This window comes from Ammospiza caudacuta, chromosome 2 (genome assembly GCF_027887145.1).
Source record: "Ammospiza caudacuta isolate bAmmCau1 chromosome 2, bAmmCau1.pri, whole genome shotgun sequence".
NCBI lineage: Eukaryota > Metazoa > Chordata > Aves > Passeriformes > Passerellidae > Ammospiza > Ammospiza caudacuta.
The window spans coordinates 56,421,476-56,448,452 of NC_080594.1; the positions used below are offsets into that span (position 1 = coordinate 56,421,476).

Below are 26,977 nucleotides of genomic sequence, written 5' to 3' on the forward strand. Positions count from 1 at the left end.
GTTCATCTCTGCCCAGCTCTCCAATTTGTGGAGGGTCGCTGAAGGGCCACTCCTCCCAGCTTTGTGTCAGAACTTTCCGAAAAGGCATCTATGCATTCACCCAAGTTATTGATGAGTAGGTGAAACAATATTGGGCACACAATTTAACCTGGGGGACACCACACGTAACAGGCCTCCAACTAGATCCTGTGCCTCAGATTATGAGCCTCAGGGACCTGCCATTTAGAATCCACCTCCCTGTCCAATCATCCAGTCCACACTTCCTGGGTTTGCCTATGAGGATGTTGTGAGGGACAGCGTCAAAATCATTGCTAAAATCAAGGTAGACAATGTCCATTGCTCTCCCTTCATGCATCCAGGAAGTTGCACAAGGTCTGTGAGTAGTGGCCAGTGTGTATTTGTAGCTATGAATCTGGGCTGAAATACTCTTATTACTGGGATGAGTGAAGCAGCACTCGTTTGCTAATAAAAACACCAGAAAAATGTGACCAAGAAGAAAGGAGCATTAAAAAAAGCCTTTCAAAAAAAGTTATAATTTCTTGCAAATTATTTTTAAAAAGCAAGTTTTGAAAGCAATTTTTGCTGTCTTTCCCTCTGGGAGCTGCCTTTTTTATTTCACAGTGGGTAGCTGAATGGCATGATGAGGATTAAGGCAGAGCAGATCCAAGTCACATTAGAAACCACTGAGAAATAAGGCCGATTCATCATTGTTTTAAGGTTAAGTTCAAAAAATTTTTCCAATGTTTGGATCAAAATAAACAGATTTTATCCTACTGTTAGATTAATTACTATGTTTGCTTCTTTAAAGTACAAAATAAATGCAGTTTTGGAAATCGATAGCGGCTCAAAGTCACAACACTAATTTAAAGGACATTGCTCACAGAACGAAAGGTATAATAATGAAAAGGAAAGGCAAACTATTACTTTTGTGTACACACAATGCATATATTTTTAGTGATAAAACTGTCAATTAACTTTTAATTAAACTTTTATTTTCATTGACCTTAGCAACTGTAGATCCAAGTCACACCCATGAAGAGTTAAGATACACTCAAGGCTAAAGAGAAATCACCCACACTGGTCAAAACCATTCCTTTGCAAAGGGAACCGGGGTTGTGCCTATGTGCCCAGAAAACAGGCAGGTGCATATCTGGATTTTGGTTACACGAGCAGTGAACCTGGGGAAATCCCATGGGAATCAATGATATTGTCCTAGCAATAAACAGGTGTGGAAGAGTGTAATTTTAGCCAACGGGCATACACAGACTCCAGTCTCTCCACCACTCTTTACAGGATCAAAAAGGATATATTAAATAAGTAGCATGATAAGGAATATCTTTATTCTGTAACAAACCCTGCCTTAGAGGGGGAGTTGAAAGCACTCTTGAATTTTAAGCAGCAAGAAGTTCAGTAGGAGGTTCTCTCTGGCAACAGCTGAAAAGGCTGAAGAAGACATTCAAACAAAAATGTATCAAATTCCAGACATTTGACAAGACCCGGTTATGGAGCTGAACAGGGCTGTTTAAAGCAGCTGGCAACTCTCTAATTTATTTCACCTGTCCTTTTCATACTGCCAGGGAGAGTCTGCCCCACATGTGAGAACCAAGTCACATCACTGCATGCCTGATATCACGCCAACTCTCCTGAATAGCAAAAAAAAAAGTCTATTCTGTTTAATTGCCAGGTGTCAAGCAGGCTCATTACAGTGTACAGAAAGCTCTCTGTGCAACAGATCAACCTGAAGAGGCTTATCTTTGTGGCTGCTGTCTATACAGTCATAATTAAATAAAAGCAGATGGAGGAGGCACTAAATAATTATGACTGTGAGATAAATAAAACGCTGGGTAAGTAACTTCAGAAGTATAATTTAAGCATCTTACATAAATAAAAAGTATCAGCGTCTTCTGTGATATGTTTTCACACTGAGGTAGTTCAGAAAATTAAAATAATCAAGAAAACAATGAAGTGAAGTATTAAACTAAAAATATTAAATACGTGTGACACATGTATAATAGGAAACAGGTACAAAGTCTTTCTGACTCACTCTTCTCACAGGCAAATGCAAATTTTCTGTGTCCTTTGCTAATGCATGTGCCAATTAATCTTGCAATCACATTATCACAAAACTCTGTTGTTTGGCACTTTATCTTATTTCACAGAATGTAAAAGAGCTTCCCCTGTTCTTTGCAGCCACAGCCCCACAGAGATCCAATCACTGGGACATGCCAGAGGGTCACTTTAGCTGTGCTAGGTCTTGCCTGGCAGGCCCAGCTACACAGGGTTTCTTGTAGTTTCTGCAGTGAGATGTATCAATGCCTTGGTCCTTCTTCAGCTATCACATGTAGACTCCAAGTCACTGTGTGGCTCCGTGTATCAAGGTCCCACTCCTACAAATGGTAAATTCTCCATCAGCTTCCAAGCACTGATTTCCCATCAGGTGCCCCAGTCCACCACTGGTCTTAAATGTTTCTTTCTTTGTAGATATGACGCTGTGTAGCCTGCTGCAAAGTATTGTTTGTTCAGTGCCAGGTAATCTGCAGAGCTATTCATCGCTCCTGTGAAAGATCCAGTTAGAAAGTGGGACAAAATACCCGAACAAAGCTTTTGAAAGAATGTATAATCCACGTTGCCTTAACCCTCCAAATACATATCTACATAACAGAATAAAAGTGCAGGTATTGTATATTTTACAGATACATAAGACAACTACTTAAAGGCCCTACGAGGTCTCTGATCCAAAATCTCCTTCCTGATCTGTTTGGCAGATCTATTCCTTGCTTGCATGTTTGCTTGTTTTTCTGGCCAGAAGTTTACAGGACTACCATTCTTTGTACACAGGGAAAATAAAATGTCCTTAAAAAAACTCACACATAACAAAGCAGCTCCAACCTACAAATATATCCATGGAAAATGTTTTATTTTCTAAAATAGTCTCTCAGTGGGAGTAAGCCAAGACCACAGAAGGTGTCACAAGGTAACTAAGCGCAGCAAGTTCAGCCATGCTTTCCAGCCGTCTAGCGAGTCAACCAGACAGGAAAAGTTGAAAACCAGTCGTCTAAACAAGCATATATAATCTTTGTACATAAAAGAAGCCATGACCTCTTTTGAACCATGGGATAGTATTCATCATTGCAAGAAAAGCTTCACAAAGGAAAGAAAATTAGCTGTGTCTTTCAGATGGGATATGCCTTCTGCACAGCTGGACTACACAAAGCCATTTAATTATGGCAGCAAGGAGCTCAACAGGGTAAATTGCCTTGAGAAACAGTCTGCCTTAGCTTGTGACCAACACTGCAAAGTCACCATCAGCTCAGGCTGCACACAGTATAAATTTCCATCTGCCTCAAAAATGCCAGGCAGATAATCCTTTAGTCATGAACTACTGTAAGGAAGCAGCACATGACAGCTGGGTCAGTGGCTATGCTTGAACCTAAGACTTGGAAGGCCTCCATTCAACACTTCTGTAAATATAACCTCCAATAAGTTTCTAGCCTCCTAACCGTAAAAGGGAAGATTATTCCTTGCATCTGTGCTGAGGTACTAAGAAGATAAAGATTTTCCAGAAAGATACTTCTATAACTTACAATATAGAATTCTGTCAATCAGCTTTGCCAGAGATTACATCAAACTGTGTACTCAAATAGTGAAGGAAAAAAATAATTATGCAGTCTTATTCTCCCTCAAATCTCTCCTATTTTTCCATCCTGTTTTGCCCAACTCATCCACCTCATAGACTGATTAGCTTCGTTAAAGATGCACCTGTCTCTGTCTTTGTGAGTACTTGAAGGTAGACTGCAATAAAAAAATCTGATTGCAACTTGTGAATTCACATTCAGAACTGCTGAAATCATAGTCCTGTGGCAACAGTTGCTTCCCATTCTCACTTATCCACTGTTCAAGATCTCTGAAAACCACACTACCAGTCCCTTTGGTTTGCAGCAATCCCAGTCTATTTTCAAAGTGGACTCATATTCCCAGTTTGGAAACAGCACCTCTCACCATGTTTGAACGACAGAAGACTCTCCATTGTCCTTGTGTCCTTGTGTCTTCAGAGGTTAAGAAAAATCTCTGATATTTTAAAGAGAATCTAAGTAGTCTGGATTTAAATGGGAACAAAAGCAACCATACCATCTTAGTATGCCACCACTTCCTTAGTAGCATACTAAGGAATGCTTGCTGGATATGGCATAAAGTACTTCAAAGAGTGTCCTGGGAGAAGAAGGGGGAAATGTGAAGAGGAATCAAAGAGATTTCATGAGAGAGACATGAATGGTTTCCAGATGTTAGATAAAATCCAAGTCACTGTGCCAATGGATCAGTACACAGGTCACTAAGTTCTGAATTCAGAGGCTAGTGAAAGTAGAGGAGATTGTTATGCTCTTGCCAAAGTCTAAATTAAGACAATTCTCACAAAGAGCAAGCAGAAAAATATAAAAAGTTAGGGGGGGAAGAAACAAATTAAGTCCAACCCCCCCTCCACCCCAAACTTCATACCCTCCTGGATCTTCTTTAGCTTTGGTTTTAGTGTTTGCAGTGGCAGCTGATTCTGTGCAGATTCTCTTTATTATTTACTTTTGCCATGTTCACTGGATATTTTTTCCAGAACAAAAGTATGGCAAAAGATTTGTAGTTTCAAAACTAATTAAACAATTATCTGAAGGTTCCTCTCCACCTAAAAATGATGGCCAGCTTCACAACAGACAGACAGGCTACACCATCCTTCTGTTGGGAAAGAGAGACACCCTTCTGCAGACACAGAGTCTGTCATATTTTCCTACAGGTACTTGGTGCTATTAAAGCAAAACCACTGCTAATCCCTCATTTAGGTTCTATTTCATGTAACAAATAGAAAGCATGATTTCTGAAAAGGCATCCTATTTGATCTGATGCTTTTCAAACTGAATCCTAACAGCTTTCACAGAGGCTGAATTAACATCTTTTGAAATTTATAAAGGTTATTGCTGACCTATTTAAAACAAAGACAAACAAAACTAATAGGGAAAATATTAATTCTGCTCTCTTATTTTTACTACAAAGACAGAGAGTCACACAGCCTAAAATCACGACCAGGTATAAATTTTGACCATTCTCATGAGAGCCACTGAGATGAAAGCATTTGCTTGCTGAGCTTCATTGGCTGAAAAGCACTTGATTGAGTACATTTAAAAATGCTGCTTATCTGAACTGTTTCAAGAGATTAGTTTGCATATTTAATATGTTAATGTTTCACAAGTAAGAAGATTTTCAGTGACTTATTACAGGACATATAACTTGTCAGAGCCCTGAGTCATTTAAGCTGGTACCTTAGTCACTAAATGCCAGCAACACTATTAGACACCACCTCAGAGTCTGTCCATGGCAGTAAGCCAGTTTTGCAGATCCTCTTCCAAAATCCAGTTTAGAGTCTGTCTTTCAGCAGGATACTTCCCAGTGGTTTATATTTTCACTGTCACTAGCATGTCAGTAAGAGTGCATATCTTTTGAGCTCTGATTAATTTTGCCTTGACACCACTGAAATACCAAGTATAACTTAAACTCAGGTTTTGAAATGTTCATCAGTTTTCAAATATCCATAGATTGCATATATATTAAGGCCTGTAAGTACTCAGAGACATCTGTCAGGATCCACGTGGCATTGGCACTCTTGTTTCTCTCTAGGCCTACAGGGTCAAGTGATCATCTTGAAGCAAAAGGATGTGGCCTTCTATTAAAGTCCTCTAAGACAAAAACATGAAGATATAACTCTTCTAAGATATGCATTAATTTTAATTCTCAAATAATATTTCTGCTATTTACTCCTTCAGAGCTGCCACTGGCCACATTGGTAAAAAAAAAAATTCTCTCAAAATATTGATGTCCAAAAAAAAACCAATCACAGAATCACAGAATAACAACCATTTGCTAAGTTGGAAGGGACACACAAGGATCATTGAGTCCCCTCTTAAGTGAATGGCCCATACAGGGATCAAAAATCCTGTGTCTTGCATAATTAGATCATAATCATAATGCGATTTCTGTGGTTTAAACCTCTACCATTATGCTAGGTATAAAATTTATAGGAATCTCCAGACTTCAAGATATGAAATGCTCATTAATTTTGTGGAAGAGGAAGAAACTTCCCCCAGAGCAATTTTATTGCTGAACAGTCTGCTACACTGTATTAGGTCTGCTACTTACACTGGCACATTTTGTGCTGGAAACACCAAGATTCTGTACTTCAAGGCTTCATGCTAAAACAAAGAATAATTTGTATTCTTATATTCAGCTTAGTACGGAAAAAAGCTCACAGAAACTATGAGCTACACCTTCATCCATAAACCAGCCAACCAATGTACTCAGCCAACCTGGAAAAACCAAAATGAGCTTTCAGTCCGTAGCCAGAGGTTCATGCACTGAAAACTGTGCTCTGGAAAGGCCATTCCCAGAAGAAAGGGTGAGGCCATCTTTTCCAGCCAGACCCAAGTCAGGGCTGATTTCAATGGCACTGTGACAATTTGCACTGGCTGGGTACACGGCTCATGGGTCCGAAGGGGCAGCTGGAGCAGACAGACCCTGCAGCAGCCACTGCCCTTCAGAGACACAGGGGATGCTTGGAGTCACTGCCACAAAGATCCCCTTGCTTTCTTGGAACAGCCAAGCCTCCTCCTTCTCAGGGAACTCAAGACACTGACTGAGATGTGAACTACAGTCAGCCTATCCACCAAAAAGTGTTGTGCCAGTGGGATTGACCAGTCCCATCACATGGGGAACCGCCATGGAAGGGGGGTACCTTGAGGAAAATTCCCAGCAGATATTCTCCCACCACAAGTACAGAGCACAAAGGTCTCTCCTACAAAGAAGGTGGGGAGCTGTCCATAATCCCCAGTTTTCCTGAGGTGTTTAAGAAAAAACTGACTTGTTTCAGGATGCTCAAGACTGTGTACATTTGGAAACCCTTTGCCTACAGGGGCACTGCAGAGACCTTAGGGTCTCCAGGAGGAAAGCAAGACATTCAATTAGTAAAACTGAAAGGACAAGAACCAACACCTTCTAAATGGCATAAGGAAAAGTTTCCTCAATTGAAAGTCTCATTCTGAAAATAATTTATGGTTTCCCAAGCTTGGCTGCCCTTGCCTTGGCAGTGAGGTGCAGATCTGTTGGTCTCTGAGTCATCTCAGAATGCAGAGCTCACTTTTAAGAACTTTTAAGCTTCACTTTGAATTAATTTTTAATTAGGTACTTTTTAAAATTTTACTGAGAAACCATAACACATTATTTTTGGAAGTTCAGCTTGGCAGAATGAAAAAGGGCTAGCATTACACTCTGCAAATAAAGACCTTTTAGAGTGCACCTGAAAACCACTTATACTTTGGCAAAACCACTCATAGCTGTAAAAATCTGCCCAGTATCTGTCTGGAGAAAGCGTCGCCCTGCATGGGAGACAAGAGATGCCAGGCCCGTGCTGGGGTGCTTGTCTTGCCTCACCCCACCTACCAAAAACTGAGCATCCAACACTAAAAGGGAAAAAATGCTGCACTTGCTGTCTGTATTCCTATGCCCATATACACACACACCTTCCTACCATACCAACCTCTTCATCTGTTTTTGATAAGGAAACTCACACAGACTTGCTAAGCAGTCTGGGTTGCAGGCTTGTCTAACAACCTTGGGTCATCAATCCAGCAACAGTCCACTAGGTCTGCTTTTAAAATGAAGCTGTGATTAGTTTGAAGGAAATAAAATTTGCCTCTTACAGCAAGCTCTTTAACTGCACTTTGACAGTCTTCAATGATACAGAAAGGGAAGCAGCTCATTTTTGCTGTCATACGTGAAAAACACTTGCAAGCTGACCTGGCTTCTCATATATTACTTTTGTACAGAGATTTGCAACAGTGTCTGAATTGTCTTCCCCCACCTGCTCTGCCAAATTATTATGGTACAAGCACTTCAGAAAAAAAAAAAGCACAATTGCTTGAAATTACACTAGAGTCAAATGTTGATAAAAAGGTGTCACAGAGGGAATGAAAACTAACTGCTGTGAAATTTAATGAAACCCACTGTGTGCCAAGGGCACAGGCAGCCAAATTGAATTTAAAAAAGTGCCAAGTAGAGAAGCTTGTAATCAGACTAGCCACTATGTTAGATGAGATAAGCAGAATGACTTTTTTCTATCACTAGATCAAAACAGACTGCAATTCTTATGCATGAGATGAAAAGTTACAGTATTTATTTTCCCAGCTTCCTGTGTTCTTAGCACCGGATCTCTGGCTTAGTGGCATGAAATGGAATTTGCCATCTCCACTATATGGCTTGTCCCAGCCCTTGCACGGTTCTTTCCTGACAGTTTTTATTGCAAATTGTTATGGAAAAGAGGAACAAGCTAATCAGAGCTGTTACGGGCTCAGCATAAACTATCTTCAGTCATGGTGTCCCTTTCCACAGCCTGGGCAATGAAGTCAATAGAGGGGAATAAGAAATAGAAGATGATGCCAGCAAAGGAGAGGGACTCTGTTCCACGGTGCTCACATGGAGAACAGTTGCCAAAGCATCACTCCACTGCAGCTTGTGAAGGAATCATTTTACTTCTTAATTATTATAACAACATTATTCTGAAATTGTAATAAGAAAAGCCCGATCTCCCAAACAGAACTACTTGCATTCATTGAGGGAGTAATCCCTCAAACTCTGGGTTAAGGATATGGGACAAAAAAGCTCTACAGCCCATCTTTGTTGGAAAAAGTAATAGTGTAGCTTCGCTACACTCATTACTTCAGTTGTTCAGGGGCTTATCAGTAGTCTTAGCCCTGGACAACACAGAGAGGCCCAGAGTCTGCGCCTTTACCTCACTGATGAATTTTAACATTGCAACCTGCTTGAACTTGTAGCCTGGCCCAATTGGCCAGATTCTCCTTTAAATGGTCTGCTGGTGAAGGTGGAATACTTTCTGGAGAGAAAGTTTCTAGCAAGAGAGATTTCCAGTACTGAACAAAGCTCTCCAAAGCCAGCCATTGTGTTTCTTTTAAAAGGATTTCTCATAAAAATGCCATGACTTTTACCATGACCTCTTGATTTTGCAGAATGTGCCTGCAATAGTTTCAGGGCTTGTCTTGGCTGTAAAGAGTTTTATGCCAGTATTTAGTACCATTCATCATGTTTTCACTGCTGTGCCAGAAAAAGAACTTGAAAGCTAACAGAATTCCTTGAAATCTAAAACACACTATATCACAGAAGCCTTAAGTTTCTGATTTTCTTGTGCAGAACCCTTGCCACATCTGAAATACCCTCTGGAAGTCAGCAGTACCGAAGAATCCATCTGCCTGCAGGTATGGCAAATGGAGTTTTACAAGGAGGTGAAGCTCCTCTCCTCTCACAACCCTTTCCATGCCCTGCTTCCCTACCTGCACATGCCCTGGCCTCTGACTGCTCCGTCCTCTGCTCATACCTTTCTGAGGATACAGCTGAAGTAAAAGAGCTTTTAAGGGAATAAAGGTCATCTGAACTTTACCCCTGAAAGTAATACATTTGTCACTTGTTACTAAGCCAACATTTAGAGGTCTCCCTTTACTTACTCCTCCACAAAGCACACAAGAAATGGGTCAGCATCAGTTCTTATAATAGTAAAAATAAAATTAACCCAAATCTCCCTAATTTCCCCATTTGACTTTGTTTCAGTGAGGACTTTTTTGGAGCAGCACCTGCCTCTGCCTTTCCCCTATCACAAAGGATTTCAAGAGTTTCATGCATTATAACAACAACCATAACAGAAGCAACATGGTACACGTGGGAATGTTTGTACAAATTTGCCAGACAGATTGTACTCATCTCCAAATGACATTCAAAGCTCGTAGTCACGTAGCAGCACCTGGGCCAAATCAGAGCAAATTTTGAAACAAATAAATTTCCTCTCACAGATACACTCAAAAGGTCCCTCAACATCACTCTACCCTGGTTTCTATAAATTCCCCAACACAAAGCACTTTTTAGTACATCCTAGTAACCATTCTCAGTGACTGGCATTCAGCTGTATTGTGCCTGACCTGAATGACTTGTGATGCTCTGAATATCAAGTTTGCTCTCAATTAAAAAAAAAAAATTAAAAGTATTCATAAATAGGCTTTCATTTGTCTGCAGACTTGGACAAAACCCTGGACTTGTGAAGAAGTCAGGCAGTGCACTCCTCAGAAGTTGTAAGGCCATTTCTCATACATTGCTATGTTAGCAGGTTTCATATCCTTTCACAAGGTGCTGTATTTCAGAAGCAGTTTCTGTTATTCCAGATTGACCATTCATGGCTTTATCTCAGTACTTTCTCACTTTGCATTTATTAGAAAACTGTTCTTCTCAAATTAACAATACAAATTTATATTACAAAGGCATCTTTATTGGGAAACAATGCAAGACAACTGAACTGACAGCTTACAAAAAAAAGGGTCGCATCTTTACATTACTATAGAAACTATATTGTGTTTATCAAAATTCTGTATTTTCTGTATTGGTTTGGCTACAACTTCCTGAAAAACTCACTTGCTTGTCAACCTAGGACATCTGCTTAATTCTCTCTGAAGCTCTTTGGATTCTGCTACAAGATAAAATAACAATGATTTCTAATAAGTTATTGTTTAGGTTTTCATTCATTATAATTCTTCTTCATATTCCTACAAACTACTGCCAAGCTTACACAAGTCTGTTCTCCTAGTAAAGAACTGTACCTGAAAATCAATTCAACGTGGTCAGTCCTTATGAAAGATTGGGGCTTATCAGGCTTATGCGAGAAAATGTGGACTCAGCTCATGGTACAGCAATCCTCTCAAGAAGGAGTTTTGTGCTAAGGTGTTAGTCCTGATGCAATTAATATTCTATACCTGGGGAATTAGGTAGAATATGGTATCCCAGGAAGGTCTCTGCACTGTCACACAGCAGCAACCTCCTCCAAATCCCTCTAGTCACAACAAGTAGCAACGGCACTGAGCTCCAGATCCTCTCTTCCCCTGGGCTCCATTGCGGAATACTGCTGCTGATTTCAACAGGTCAGGCTCTAAGGAAAAGCCAGTCTGGAGGGGGGAAAAAGTCTGCCTCTGTTCTCAGATGTACCTGTGACATCAGGGGACTGACAGGGGAACAAGCAAAAGAGGAGATCTAATCAAGCCCAGTGAATCAGCCTTATCACCAGCATTGTCAGGGTGCAGTGACCATGCCCAATTTTTCATGCCTGAGAAGATGCAGGACAGCTTCTAGAAGGGATCTGTCAAATGCAATATTGCCCCTCTGTCCCGTGATGTCTTGTGGTGGCAGAGTCATCCCAAAAACAAGGAGAGGATCCTTTCTTGGTTCTCTGTGACTTAAGGCCCTCTTCATATGATCTGAATGTCACTTAGGACTTCACTTGCACAGCATAAAAAGCTTAACATCACTGAAGTCAACAAAGGTGTTCCACAGAGCCAAAGGAAATCCTTGAGCAGGAACCCAGCCAACATGATGGTCACCACAAGCTAAGCAGCTGTGGTTGCAGTTTTGGTTGTACAAATACACCCTGTGTTTATTAATTACCCCACATTCCTTCCTAATTGCTTGCTGCATGGAATCAATACATTGGCTGCTCTCGAGTTCTACTCCTCACTTCCTTGAAATGATGGAGTTTGAAAACTGCCTTATTTTACTTTGTGAAGCCAAAGTCCTTAGAAGGCAAAAATGTGTATTGGAGAAATAAAAGGATGTGAGCAAGGAAGAGAAAACACAGGTTGAATACTGTGGAAAAAAAAATCCATGTGGAATGCATGGTAAACTGAGTTTCCTAAGAGAAATAAGAAAAAAAATACAAATTACATAAACATTTAACACCAGACTGGACAAAATCCTGGAAACTACACCATTGAGAACAATTCTGTCCTGTCTGTAGGCCCTATGACTTCACTCGCACTGGAAAATATTGAAACATTTTGATGCCTAAATGCAGTTGCCAGCAATATTCAAATATCCATTGAAATATCTCAGGAAGCAAAATAAGCCAGATCTTTCAATGCAGAAACAAAATTGCTAACTCCAACCCAGGTTCTTCTCTAATCAACACCAATGTAAAGGACCTGAAAAGAGGTACATCTGAATTTACTCTGACTCCACACCAGCAAAATAAATTATTTGGTCCCCTGCCTCACATTTTCTGAAGTTCCATTAGGTTACACAAGCAAAACCTTTTGAAATGAAAAGTGTCACAGAAGTGCTGAGCACCATTGTTTCTTTCTAATAAAAAAGCAGGACGACTGAACTTCATTCTACAGATAAATAAAACAGCACCGTGGGACTTCTTTAGATCAAAAATTCTGTTCTTAATGCAAAATTCTGCTTAAACGCAACACAGCTGCAGCAATATTCAAAACATTCAACATTAAGACAACAAGAGAAGTAAAGAGATTCTTCCCAGTATTTTCGCAATATCTTTTTTTTTTTAATACATCAGAATTTCCATTTTAAATGTGGTTCCAAAACACCTAAAATCTTACTTGCAGAATTTGCTCCAGGCTGAAACTCTGCATGGGGCTTTTTCTTCCTCTGTATTTAGTCAAAATTTATATTAGGATTAATGTAATTTTTTAAAAAACCAAAATGTATATGTATTCAAAACACTTCAGTATAAACAAGTTAATTCAGTGGGGTAGCTCTTCAACAAGAAAGTCATCATGAGAACCACACCTGTTTTAGACTAATGTCAAATCCAATAATCCTAGAATAGAAATAGTGATGTAATTTGTACTAAGTGTCACTGACTTCAAAGGACACACAAAAATTTGCAGCCTGTAAGGGACCTGATGCTTTTTTAAGGAAGATTTTGAAACACAAGAAGAGTTATCTGAAGTAGTTGAGAACAGAATTAAAAGCTAAGACAGCTAGGTATGAAGGCTACTCTCCACATCATTTGTCTTCTTCAAGTTACATCCCCTCTGTTTCAGCAGCCTGGTCTGTACTGCTTGTGACCTTGCTGGTAGGGATGGCCTCCTCAGAGCTACTGATTCTGCACCTTAGGACCAGTAATGTTTATTACTGATCCTTCCTTGCTAACCTGTTTTGTTAAAATGGTCATTGTTAGCCTAAATTGCAAACTTTGTTAACCATGTTTTCTTCAGTGGGACTTTAGGGAAAATCTCACAAAAACCTGTGCTGTTAGATCTGTCAGGGCAGCAGCCTTTAGCAAGGCAGCAGCTTTGCTATAGCAACTTCTGTGACCAAGGTGAAGGCAACCATGCAAAACAGTATAATCTCTTGAAAATGTACAGAATCTAAGTCTGTACCTTTCTTTACCTCTTTCAGGTAAGTAATTGTATTCCCTATCAGTCAGACCTGATGGCCCATGCATTCAGGAAAGATTCAAGTAATGCAAGTCCCTACCTAATTAAGGGAGTAGGAATCTACACAATGTCCTTTATAAACTGAAAGAGGGCATACATTGCATTGGTTCATATATTACATTCAGGCTTCAATCCTGAATTTGTCTCATATTTTAACTCCTATCTGAACGCAGCAGAGAGAGAGAGCTGGCTTATCTTGAATAAAACATATGCTACAGAATCTTTAAGATAATTTCACTGTCCAAATTCCCTTGTCCTGAACTTCCCTGCCTTACTTATTCTGGACTCCAAATCTAAATCCAAGAATTTGACTCTAGCTGTGCCACAGTATGTGAAGGTGCCTTGTAGTGCTGAGAAGCAAAGATTGAACATTGGCACAAGCAGTCAGAGGATTCAGTTTAGCAAGTCAAAGTCTAGCTGAAAAGGGATGAAGCTGCAAAACTATACACTGCATTTAATCCTTTGGTAGATTGCTAAAGAAAACTGGAGAAAGAACTAGTGTGAAACACACCAGCTACAAAGCAGCTTCCATACAGGTTGTTCTGGTAAAGAAACCACAACAAAGTGCAGCTTAAATGGATTAAAAGCAACCTAAGTGTCGGATCTTAAAAGAAAAAAAAAGACAAAATATTCCTTGAGAAAGCATAATGTTGCAATGATATATTCTTGGTGCTACATTTTTAACATTTGCATTAATGATCTGGAAGAAAAGCAGTCAGAGTAATTCACCACTGGAATAACTTATGGGGATCAAGCTTTTCTCAAACTTAATTAAATTCAGACCAGAAGATTTTTTTTCTCAGAGATACATTCTAGCTCAAACTGAAATTATGTGAAGGCTGTCCTATGACCCACGATGCTGCAGACCTCAGACTAAGCAGTCACAGTGTTCTCTGCTGACTTTATTATTGCTGAATCAAGGAGCCTATGACATGACACACAATCACTCACTAGCAACGTTTAAGAGTGTCACTTTTATTTTCTCTTCTTCTGTTACCTTGGTGAGGCTTCTTGTCCTTTCATTTGCCTCTCTTGCACTGTCTAAATGTGCACACATATGCTGGAATCATACCCAGCCTGCAGCTGGTCTTTGTCTAGGATGAGGATTGCCCCATCATGTGTTTACAGGGGCACAGCAAAGCCACTGAAGTTTTGCATGCAATGAAAAGAAGGTGTGACAAACAGCCCCAAACAGCTAACTTGTAGGTCAAGAAGAGCCTGACAGAAGCAATGACCCTGCCTTGCCTCTCCCCCAAAAGTTAGCCTTTCAAAAAATATTTTTAGGCTGAAGAGAATGAAAGAACAGGACATTTTTGCCTCTTTTTTTTTTTTATCTTTATTTTATTTCAGATGCAAATTGCAGGAAGAGATGGCAAGAATATATATATGGGGGAAAGGATGAAATTGCTTGGGGGAATCACAAAAGTGTGTGGGGTCACTGTTTTCTTGACAGAAGTCCCTTGACCATCTCAGATCTTCCCTGTTCCCACAAGGCTTTTCTCAGTTACATTTTCTCCCTATAGGGAGCAAATTATGCTGATCTGAGTCTTCCAGGCAGAAAGCAGAAAGCCTCACTTGAGCTGTCAGACGGAATAATGGTTACTGGTCAGTGCCTTTTCCTCCACCTGCACAAAAACCTTTCCCAGAAGTTTCTGGTTCCTGTAGTCAACTGGAACTACTCTCCCCAGAGCCCGTTTCTTAGCCTGCCTCAGAACCAAGACTGTTTTGTTCCACTTGAACTTCAGAGCTGTCTTTAACTGCCAGCCACGCTTCTTGAAATACAACTTTGTTTCAGTGACTTCATCTCTCCCAAAAGCTTCTTCTTATTAACTGTTTCTCCAAGCAAATCCTTTGAGGAAGAGCTTCTCTACATGACCCCACGACCTAGTGTTTTTTCCTCCTCATCCCTTACACTTCAGTATCATCTCACCCACAAAGTCAGATTTGGCCATTAGTTTGCCATTAACTTTGCAGATTTTGTTTGGACCTGTCTCCTTAGAATCTTTAGCCCAAAATTGCAAAGGTTTTCTCTGAGATTTCATCACAGACAACACAGAACCAAAACATCACCCCACACTCTACATTCTCCTCATCTTGAGGGATCAGTCCATATTCCACTGCCCTCTGCACCCAGCAAACACCTGCCCTGAGCACCTTATTGGTGATGGAAACTATGATGGCCTCTGTTGGCACACAACACTTGGAGAAGGATTCTTCAGCAATTTCATGTACTCCTGAGAGCTTATTTCTCATAAGGACACATTTTATTTTCTGAGACAAAATTAGAGGTTGTTAGGAACTGTGTCCCCTTTTTCTCAAATTAAAAAATGCGTATTTCACCACCCCCTGCTCCAAGAGACCTCCAGGTTTTCTAACCAACAATTTCAAGGACCATAGTTTCAGGAGTTTCAGCACTTCCATGAGACACAAGGGAAACAAGACAGAGAAATAAGGAGAGGAAGAGTAGATCCTGCTGAAAACTTTGTTCATTTAATGAAGGGAGTAGAAAAACTTGTGCTTCATTAGAGTGCAATCAATGAATACTAAAGATGACAGTAAACATGCCAGGTGCTGACAGCCACATGGCTACTCCATAATCATGGAAAGGCTTCACTTCTCACAAGGCACTCAGAATCAGGGTCATAGTGTCAGGTTCAGAGGGGTGTCTCAGATTATTCCATGCTTTGTTCCCACAGATCCATACCCTGAGCTTGGTTTAGCTGTTCTACCCAGCAAAAGGGAGTTCTGAGCTAGTGAAGGTTTCATTCCCATGTGCTGACCACTTTAATGAAAAGCTTCATCTTGCCAGCGTAATGCTCTTTAAATTGACCATCCTTGCAGTACTTGTGCCTTTTGATCCACTGCCTCTCATAAAACTGGCTAACCTTTAAGTTCATTATGTTCTTAAAAATATTGCTATGTTCTTAAAATCATTGCTCTGCATTTAGAGAGTGAAACTATTCACCAAATTAGTATGTCATATCTGAGCTACCTACCTTTAAATTTCTAGTTCCTCCATTTAAGTGGAATTGACTTGCCATGGCACAATGAAAAGAAGATCAATAATTACAGACTCCAATTTGCAATAGATTTGTTAAACTTCACTCCCTGCTGTCATATCCTCAATAGTTATGGTTAAAGCTACAATCTGTTCTAGCTACACTATATATGCCTCAGCCTTCCAAACACACAAAGGAAACCAGCTGGAAACACTGCACTTAATGTTATCAGTGAAGACTGTATCAATCTACATGACTGTGCCCTCAAGAGGTTACAGACAGCATAACTTCCACCTCAGCTGTCATTTCTTTGAATCAGTCCAAGAGAGATGCCCAGGAGGCATGGTCTGAGAGACCACAGCAGCAGTTTTCCAGCTGTGGACTGACATCCACTGCACCAAAGGCTAGCCTTGGGGAGTTGGACATTTCTTGTCACCCACCACCAAATTGTCTTAGAAAAAGCTAAAAGCGTCATTTTTCATGCAAGCAGTTGCTGTAATGGCTACAGAGCTGCCACGTGATCATGTATGGGAAAGGAAGCGGCTCCCACAACTACAAATGGGGGGAGAAGTCTACGATGCAATCTTTCTAGTAGGAACAGAAACTCGACATGTTTCGTCCCAGAGTCACCTTAAAATACATGTATACTCTGTAGCCAGGATCATCTGAAATAGCAAATACAGACTAAATACATAGGAACAAGCAATATCCAAAGAGCCCTTCTGACTCTGCCTAGATCTGCAATTTCTTGCAGGTTCTGCCACTCAACTTTTATCAGAAGAGCAGATTTATGGTAAAAGGACTCATGAATAATTCACTCCCTTGAGCTGCCACATGCAACTTGGGGAAATCCCAGCTATAAAACCTTGGCACCATTTAGCTAACACAAGCTGCATTACTTTTTTACAGGTGTTATTCCACTGACCTACTTGGAGTTATTCCTCCTTCACAGCGCTAGAAGAAAAGGATCAGGCTGCTTGCCTACCACCTCTGGTAAGCAAACTTCTCTGCCACGTCTTCACAGCAGTAAAAATGCTTCTAGTGTTGGACTAAGTTTTAGCTTTGGCTCACCACAGCATTAGTGGCTTGTATATCTTCTCTGCTCTTGGGCCTCCATAATAATCCATTATTTGTTGGCTTATCTCCTCCTCAAGTCTGTGTTTTTAAATCATGTTGAGAAACTTACTTGGATCCTAAACAAAAGGAGCACAAGTAAAGCCATAAACTAGCTACACTGAACCTGTCTTTATGCTGGTTTCTAACTTCAAGAGAAATATGGTTTATTCCAACACTCATCCTCTGCCATTGGAGCAAGAGCACAAGCAGGGTATGGGTGCAGATGCCTCAAACAAAGTGAAACCGTTTATCCACCCTCCCTGTCCTAACACAGAGGATGAATTAATAGCATCACTCAGTGGCTGCTTATTTTCCTAGGCTTTTCCTTACATAAAGCTAGGTAGGAGTTCTACTTCACAATTTAAAAAAAAAACAACAACAATAACAACAACAAAAAAACAACCCAACATTTATAAGGGTTTTATTTGATTAGATGTCTATGTGGAGACCAGCTAAAATGACAACAACTGAACTGCCACCAAGCCACATTCAAAGCCCACATCGTGGTACAGAACTACACCTACCACTGCATTACAGGGAACAAAGAGCTGGCATTCCCTGTTTGTAAATAAGGTGAACAGCTCACGACTATCTTGACATAAAACAAAATAATAATTATAGGGCCTAAGTCAGACAACTGACTAAATGTAGTCATGTTATTTAAACAATTAACCTACACTGATTTATAGCAGCTAAGCATCTGATGAGGGATTAAGAAACTCCTCTTTACTCTAATATGTCCCTTTAGTTTATCCATATTACTGGCTTTCACCACCTGGCCTCTCCGTTGTGCCCCCACAGGTATGTTTTAAGCAGGTTAAAAAATGACAGTCCTCACTTTGGTCTCTTCTTACACACTTCCAGCAGTGCTGAATGAAATGCGAGACAACCATAAAAGCCAGTAGAGGGGAAAATTAGACATGCTGCGTAACTAATTTCTGAACTGTAAGCAAAGTTGTTGGCAATTTTCATTTCATATCACAGGTTCATGTTTCTTTGAACTGCCACCTACTGAGAAGAAGCACTAGCTGCTCATGCCCTTCCAGGCAGGACGGGATGCTGCCTGGTCAGCTTGGACAAGCACAAGAGGTTGCCATGGTGTGCTCTGAAAGGAACCTCTCACCTCCTTCTCCAGGAGCCACATCCTGCCTCAGAGAAGGGTGCATGACTTCAGCCCACAGCAGCATCATGGGGAGCAGGGTTCCTCCTGCATCCCTGGCCACGTGCCCAGCGCTGGAGCTGTTGTGTTTGCTGGGGTGGCTGTAGGCAAACAGCTGTGAGCTGGCCTGCCAGCCCTGCTCCACAGGCACACGGGGGAGCGTGGTCACGAGAAAGGGGCCAAATGCAAATTAAAACCAGATGAGCCGAGACAGCAGTTGGAAAGAGGGGGTGGTTAAATCCTGTGACGGCTCTAAGTGAAAACAGTCAGACAAAGCGGGCTTGCAGATTGTCACCGAACTGAGAACCTCCTCCACCCCCAACTGCCTGGCTGGAACTGTATAATGGAGCAGGTTTCAAAAACCACAGCTCCCAGCAGAGTTAACTCTCCAGCAGCTGCTGCACTTTCAAACTGTCAGACAGATTGAACACGGGAATGCCTGTGGGTCACAAAGCTGAGGGAAGGGTAAAGTGATAGGGTCAGCTTGCTCCAAAGTGCGGAAACTACTCAAAAATTTGGAGACAAGACTTCCTGCGGCCAGGAGGGAGTTACACTGGTATCGTCTGGCTGAAAGCTTGGCACAGGGCCCTTTCCCAGCCTCAGCTGTCCTCACCAAGCTGGACAGTTAGTGGAGTTTTTGTCTTGTGCTTCCTTATAAGCTGCAGTCGTGGTATGTAACCAGACTGCCCTTGCAGGGCAAGAGCCTGTTTGGAGGGGAGAGAAACAGGAGTTTCACTAAGAGTCCACTCCTTTGGGGGATGAGCCAGGGAGCCTGGCTGGGACCAGACACTGCAGGGCACCCAAAAAGGCTGGCACCTGCACTGCCTCAGCACCCAAAGCTCAGAGAAACACGTTACCTTATGGGGGCAAGTGCGTGTGTGTGGTGGAGCGCTTGCATCAGGCAAAAGTGAGTGCCACTGATCCGCATGTCACCAATGACAAGAGGGTGATGATTTACTGGGAAAAGTGCCCTGTAAAAAGCATGCTTGTGGATCCTACTTATTGTCTCATACCCTTCAAATACTCTTACAGTTACAAAGACGCCACACAATTACAAGTTGGAAAAAGGAGCAGAGGTAATTCTCCCACACGCTGTCTAGCCCATGGAGCCAACAAACCTGTGGCACCATCAGCAGGCGGCATGGGTCAGCCAGGCCAACAGGGCTCCTCCCAGGAGATGGTGGGCCACCTCCACAAGGGATAAACAGTCCACACTTCAAACCTGGGCCAAAGCTTGTTGCCAGATACATGCAGCTGCAGAGAGCAGAGTTGGAGGGAGCTCTGCCAGTAATAGGGGTAAAAAGGAGAAAGAGAAGTTGTTCTCACACAACACAGCCTCTCTTCTGCCAAACCACAATGCTTCATGTGGATCTGTAGCCCACATGCTTCTCCAGGTACCTCCAACTCAGCTATGCTGTGATGGAGACTACAGTCCACAAAACTGCTGAGAAGATGCTGGCTCACAGAAGTCAACTTGCCACGCAGCTCTCAAAGGTCACATAATGACCAGACAGAGACTTGAGCACAAGAGACCATGGGCCACTGTGTCTTTGGGCCACATTCAGGCAGCCACATAAGCAGCTCAGCCCTTGAGGGAGCCAAGTGGTCTCCCTTCTAGGAGAAGGTTTGAATGGCCCCCTTCTCTTCCCAAAGCACCAGAAGAGTCTCCACACGAGCAAACAAACAGCCTGGACATCCCCATCCCCTCACCACAAGAGCACTTACCCCCCAGGAACTGGATGCCTCCTGCCACCCTGCCCACAGTCCTGGAGATGAGCTCGGACACACAACAGCCCATGAGCGCTGTCAGGGCCACCAGGAGCAGCAGCCCGCAGCCCAGGCCCGTCACCACGGTGCAGATCCTCCACTCGGCGCTCGGGATGGCCTGGAAGGAGGCATAGCGGCCACACTGCTCCACCATCACGGTCATCTGGCGGCTCTCGTCCCGCACCGGGTAAGAACACCTCCGGAAAGTGCCGAAGGAAACAGACTTCTCCAGCTGGGACCCCAAGAGCCAGTAGGGCATGAAGAAGCCAACACAGGAGGCAGCAGCACAGAGGAAGGAGAGGAAGGCCCAGACGATGCCAGCACAGGTGAGGCTGGAGGCCATCTTTGTATCTGTTCCAAGACCCCTCAAGACGGGAAGACACAAAAGTAACTGTGTATTTTAGAGGAGCTTTATGGATAATCCGGAATCTCTCAGCCTTGACAAATCCTCACACTGGGAGAAGCTTGGATCCTGAGAGCCGGGGGTATATTTCCTCCCATCATGAAGTCAAAGGTCCCTAATTAAATAACAAAACACAAAAAAGGAGGAAAATACAAGTTCAGTAATGCTGACATTAGAAAAGAATATTTGTCTGCCAGAATGCTTTTCCTTCCTAGGAGACTTCTGAATAAGTCATGTCACTTTTCTGTCCCACCCTTGCAAGCAGACCCTACAATCGTTCTCAGTGACACCAGCTTCTGTGGTCAGTGTGATGGTGGCAGCCAGCAGCCCAGCTGGAACAGGCTGCTGTGCACTTCCAGGAATGCTCTGCAGCCACCTTCAGGGGTCTCCTGTGTACTTGCCTCACTTTTCTCCACTCTAAGTCCCAATCTTTCCAGTACTGATAGAAAAAACAGATAAGGTTTTTCTTATCCTTAGTTAGCTAGACCTTCCTCCTACAATGCCTCAAGAACATACCTCACTTTATAGATGGTCCTGCAGCTTCAGTGCAAAACCACCAACAGCAGCTAAGGCATTTCAAGCTCAGACTCTTGAGATACAGGTAAAATTTATTAACACATCCCCAAAAGAAGTGATATGAGATGACATTTTTCCCAGCACTCCAAGTTGTTTGGCATCCCTGTGCAAAAAGAGCCTTTTATTACTTGATGTCCCAAAGTGCCAGGAACCTGAACTCCAGGTGGTCTTCTGGTAAGTGAAGACATTGCCACATCTTTTGGATTCACCTCTACACAACCTCAAGGGGCACACAGTTAAAACACAGAGGTCTCTCTTAATATTCCTGCTTGCATTCAGCCCAGCTCTTCCCAGCTCAAACCCAGGGGCCATAACCCCTTTGTATCCTTCTCAGACAGCTCCCAGCCTCTCAGCTCAGTATCCGTGTGCCCAAGTGCATTTGACTGACACAGAAACCTACATGCTGTTCCCAGAGGCTGGGGGTGTATTTCTAGTTAAATTCATGTTGGATCATTATTCTAACTGCATTTGTAAATTTATGATCATTTCTCACAGTTGCTGCCAAATTAATTCTGATAGCTATTTACAGGGGCTTTTTCTTCTAAGCGTGATTAGACGCCAATCAGTGAATCCAATTCATGAAAAGGCAATAAAATGAATACTACTTCAGCACAAGGAGGGAACTTAGAAAAAGTCTGTATGTGAAATTAGCCATGTGCACTACACAAAAGTTTTGTTTACTTTTAAAACACTAAGAAAAGGAAGTCTCTTCTGTAATATTAAAAAGGCCTATACTGCTACTGAAGAAGAGTTCACCTATCTACCCGTTGAAATGTCTTTCAACCTGCAAACTGCCAAAACCCCCTGGGGATAAAAACTTGCCACAGAGGCATGGGGGGGACACCATTTCTTCAGAAGCATCACCTAGAGAAGGAACTGTCTGTGTCTTGGCGTGGCACCAAAAGTCTAAGCCAAAGTGGGTCACAGCACTTAGGGGAGACCATTCCCTGAATCGCAGGAGGAGGTGCATCTGGAAATAGGGGACAACATGGAGAGTCCCAGGGTATGACCCGGCAAATCCTGCGGCTCCAACGAGGCAGCAGCTTGGGCTCCCTGGAGCCCGCCAGCTCACAGCCTGGGCGCTCTCCCGGGAGGCGGGCTCACCCCTCCGGCCCCGAAACCCCGCTCCCCGCCCTCCAGGGGTAGGAGGGGGCGGCCGAGAGATACGGCTTCCCCCGAGGGAAGGCGGCGGCCGGGAACCAAAACTCGTCGGGGTGATGCCAGGGAAAAGCTACGGGCGAGCGGGCGCAGCGCCCGCGGAGCCTGCACGGTGGGGGAGTGCCGGGCGGGGGTGCAGGGGACCTGGGAGGCACAGGGGATCCGAGAGACGCGGGAGGAGAAAGGACTGTAGGGACAGGGGGTCCAACAGGAGCAGAATGGGAGGGAAAGTTGATGCAGCCGGGGACGGGCTGGAAAGGCAGAGGTGCCGAGAGTGTGGGGAATCCCAGTACCCAAGAGGACGGAGAGCCGGGAAGCGGCGGGGCCGGGAAGGGAAAGCGGTCCGGGGTGTCAGGGAGATAGGGGAAAGACGGGGGCCCGGGAGAGGAAGGATGTGAGGGCTGGGAATCCGAACAGGGAAGGGAATCTAGAGGGTCCGGTGCAACGGGCAAGGATGCGGCCAGGCTGGGTGTCAGAGCGGGGAAAGGGAACGCAGGAGGGAGAGAGGGTCCGCGGATGCAGGGGATGTGGCAGTGCAGGGTAGGGAGGGGTCGGGGAGGGAAAGGACGTTCTGAAGGCTGGAGGATCCGGACTCATGAACGTACCGGGAGCGACGGAGGGCAGCGGTTAGAGAAAGGAAGGGGCTGCAGGGGGTCCGTGAGGGGCAGGGGATTCAGCCGCGCATGGAGTGCCGGAGAGCCGGTGTCTGGAAGGAGCAGGAGCGGCGAAGGGTCCAAGAGTGCCAGGATGGGGGCAGGCGCGGTGCCGGGGAGCGAAGGGCTACTTACGGACACGCCGGGCGTGGAGGCTCCCGCCGCGGCTGCCGGGAGCACATGGGCGCGGGGCCGGCGGGCGGTGGCCGCCCCGAGCGACTCTACCGCGGTCCCGGCGCGGAGGCGACGCGGGTGCTCCAGGCGGGCGGGACCGGGAGCGGGACCCTCCCCAGCCCGGCCCGTCCTTTCCTCTGCGCGCTCCTCTCTCCCCCCGTTCGGTTCCTCGGGAGGCAGCGCTCTCCGCCGCCTCTCCTCCCCCTTCCCCGCCACCGCCTCCCCGGGCGGGACCCGCCGCGCTCGGCGCAGTTGCGGGGCCGCGGCCGGGGCCGGGGGCGAGGGGCCGGGCGGCAGCGGCGAGCGGGAGAGCGGGGGCGCGTCCCCGAGCCCTCGCGGGGCGGGGCGGGGCGGTGGTCCCGGCCCGCGGGGTCGCTGCGGGGCTGGGTCCCGCTTCCCGAGCCCGCCCTGCACTGCCACGGGAGGGGCTCGGGTCCGGGGCCGGAGCGGTGGTCCCGGCGCCGGGCTGGGGCGGGGGCGGGGAGCGCTGCGGCGTCGCCGGGCTCGGCCGCTCAGTGCGGGGTGCAAGGGGCGGTGAAGCCGGGCACGGAGAGGGGGAAAGAGCAGGAGACGAGAGGGGGGAAAGACAGCGGAGAAGGAGTATTGGAAGGAAAGGGGGAAGGCTGCAGTCCTTACATGGGAAAATATGGGCTAATCTCCTGATGGTGTGCGTGTGATAAGAACTGTGTCTGTCTCTGCATGCGAGCTGCTGATCCAGCATTTTGATCGCAACAGTTCCCGAGTTGGTCTACAGCGAGAGTAAATGTGATCACAGTACCAAGCAGCTCCTCCCGGATGGGTTAGGTCAAGCGGAGAGACAGCAGCTTCAGCCCTTTCCCAAAGTGTCTTAAGTGGGAAAGTTTTGAGGAGCTTTTGCCTTCTGCACAGCGAGCCTCTGGGAGAAAAAGACATTTCCAATTCTGTTTTTTCCTCTACGCCCAGAAACGTGAATATATTTCTCAGATACAAGACAATTTTATGACAGGTTTAAATTATGTCAGCACCAGACATGCAAAATCTCTTTGGTAATGTTTCTTTTACAGTCCTGGCGTGTAATTTAAACACCATTCATTAATATTATTAATGCAAAATGGAAGTGAGGTTTATTGCACTCAGTCTGCATTTACACCATTTAATAGTAACAGCAGCTATTTTCAGAATTGAATTACAAAGCCACTTTATTGTATTTTTAAAATTAGACTTCCATTTTTTTCCCTGTAATGCAAAGTCTTAAAATCAGAATATTACTGAAAATGCATACTTTCTCAAGGGATAAGAAATGGATTGGAAAGTATCTAGCATGATCAAGTTTTCCACCCTAACATTTCAAGTGTATTTAAGGAAATGTGCTTCAAAAAATCAAAGAAGTGGGTTAAATGTAGGCTGAATGATAGAATATATGCAATAAAATACTCCACAAGGAGGACAATGAAGGCATAACCCCAAAGCAGCCGTACCCACAGCTGACTACCCCTAGGCTACATCCACCTACTGTACATCTATATTAGCAAGTAATGTAGATCAATCTGGTGTTGGATCTCATCGTGTTGAGGGCCTAAATTATGTTCACACTTTTCCACAGCTTTTTCTTCAGTTTCACTCTAGGTTGGGTCTGTGAACTGAGGGTCCCATGAGAACTCAGAGTGCATCTGATGCACTCCTGGCACCTGTCTTCTGCTATATTGCTATCTGGATCCACTCTGTGTACTCACCTCTGCTGGGCAAAATAAAACGTGGTAAGTGAGGTTGATCTGGAGATTCACTTCAAAAGCATGCCCTTGATCCACACCAAAACATGAAAGTGGATGTGCCCACGGGGTGTCTGACAGAAAGGGAGCTGATATGACTTTCCCAAGCTGAGAGCTGGAGCCTGCTCCACAGCATACCATTCCAGCATCCTCCCCTCAAATCACCTTCCCGCCCGGTGCTGTGCCTCCACCCCCAAGCATGCAGGAGCTCTCAGGTCTGCACTTCTGCAAGGAGCTGTGCACGTTTTGGAGAGCGTAGACACTCCTTGTTCACTGTTCACATGCCTTCACTTGGCTCAGCGTCGTGTTCTACCCCCTGCTATTCATTTTACCCATGCCTGAAATGACAGGGATACTAAGCCAATACTGTGTCAATGGAACTCTGCTCTCGGTGTAAGGCAAGAGAATAATTGAGTACTGTTATTAAATAGCTGTTTAATTGTTTAAAGACTGAGGTCTGTCATTCTTTTCTTAGCCAAAGGCCTGGGTTATAATGAAACTGTGATAAATATGTCTAAATTAGGCATGTGTTGGGATCAGACATGGGTAGAAATTGCCTGGCATTAAAATGACTGTGGAAAAACTTCTGTTTCACACATGGAAACTGTTTCTCAGTTAAAATTGGCATTGGAAGCCTAGGGAGAAGCAAACAAGCATGAATTTATTCATGCAATTTATCTCTTCCATGGTATATGCCAAGGTCCCCAAGTCAGTGTTTGCTTTGCTAATGGCATCTCTACAGCAGTTCATTTATTTGCCTTATATGGCCTGTACGTTCACTCCCTGAGCTGCTGCCATTCTGCATTCCCTCATGGAAACTGTACATTGAATTCTGCATCTCTCCTGAAGCATCTCATTTTGCCAACTGTCTCTGAATGCCCCCACAAGCTGGCTGCACGGCTTAGTCGCTTGCAGGGAAATAAGCTTTATTTCATAATTCATTTTCTGTCCAGGAAGTTTTGTTTTGATTAGGAACAAATTAAACACATTGTGTATATAAGGTAACATCCAAACTCTCATTCCATTTTCTCCTAATGTTTAAAACTCATCATGCTTCAACTGTATCAACATTTGATTGCCATTTCAGGATCATTGTGCATGGAAGTACTTTACTTGAAAGTTAGCTGAACTATTTCTATCCCAGTCTAACCTGTTCAAAAGAAAAGGGGAGCTATTACATTGTGCTTTAGGATTCACAGTCTTTCTCGCAACCACAAAAGCAGATACCTCCTCAGAATATAGCAATACCAAAACACATGGTCCCCATGGTCTTGTCTATACTGAAATAGCAGCTAGTTTTAAAATTGGTCCTGGTGTTTTGAATTTTAAAAGAATCCACTTGTGAGAAATCTTCATAATTGGTCACAGGAACCTGAGCTGCAGATTACCCTCTGCTGCAACCATTGAAGTCAGACTGAATTGTCAGAAAACTACCCTAGCAGGGAGATGGAAAAGTACTTATAGATTTTACCATTTTTCTTCTTCTCAATCCATTGACTAAGCTGCTATTACAGCTGGGGCACTACAGACTTGATGGAGCTAATCAGCATGGCAGAATAAAGACAGAAAATCCTGTCACTGTACCTAAATCAATCCTGGCTAATATACACATCACAGGCTCAACCACAGACTCTTTCACTACAGTATGACTCGTAAGACAACATAATATGCCATAGGGGAATATGTATGTTCCTGAACCCAAAGGAAAATGAAGCAGCTACCAAACCTCCACCTCATTCTTCATTCTTTGACCAGAAAACAAACCAAAAAGTTTAATATTTCAGGTCACCATCTGTTTTCAGTTCTGTGGTCTGCAGGAAAGTGATCACACCAACATGGTTCCGAGCATCTCACAAAACTGGATCTTCAGGTCATGTCTGTACTTGATTTTAAATCAAAAAGGAA

General features: G+C 43.8%; 1 protein-coding gene across 1 annotated transcript in view; it reads right to left on the bottom strand.

The window, feature by feature from the left end:
* LHFPL6 (LHFPL tetraspan subfamily member 6) overlaps positions 1 to 23,489 on the bottom strand; it is a 135,974-nt gene extending 112,485 nt beyond the window's left edge. Inside the window, exons 1-2 of the mRNA XM_058800186.1 lie at positions 23,286 to 23,489; positions 20,319 to 20,878 (exon numbers count right to left, since the gene is read on the bottom strand). Of these exons, the coding sequence (XP_058656169.1) occupies positions 20,319 to 20,703 (385 nt within the window). The 5' untranslated portion in view covers positions 20,704 to 20,878; positions 23,286 to 23,489. The remainder of the gene's footprint in view (positions 1 to 20,318; positions 20,879 to 23,285) is intronic.
* Positions 23,490 to 26,977: the final 3,488 nt, after the last annotated feature.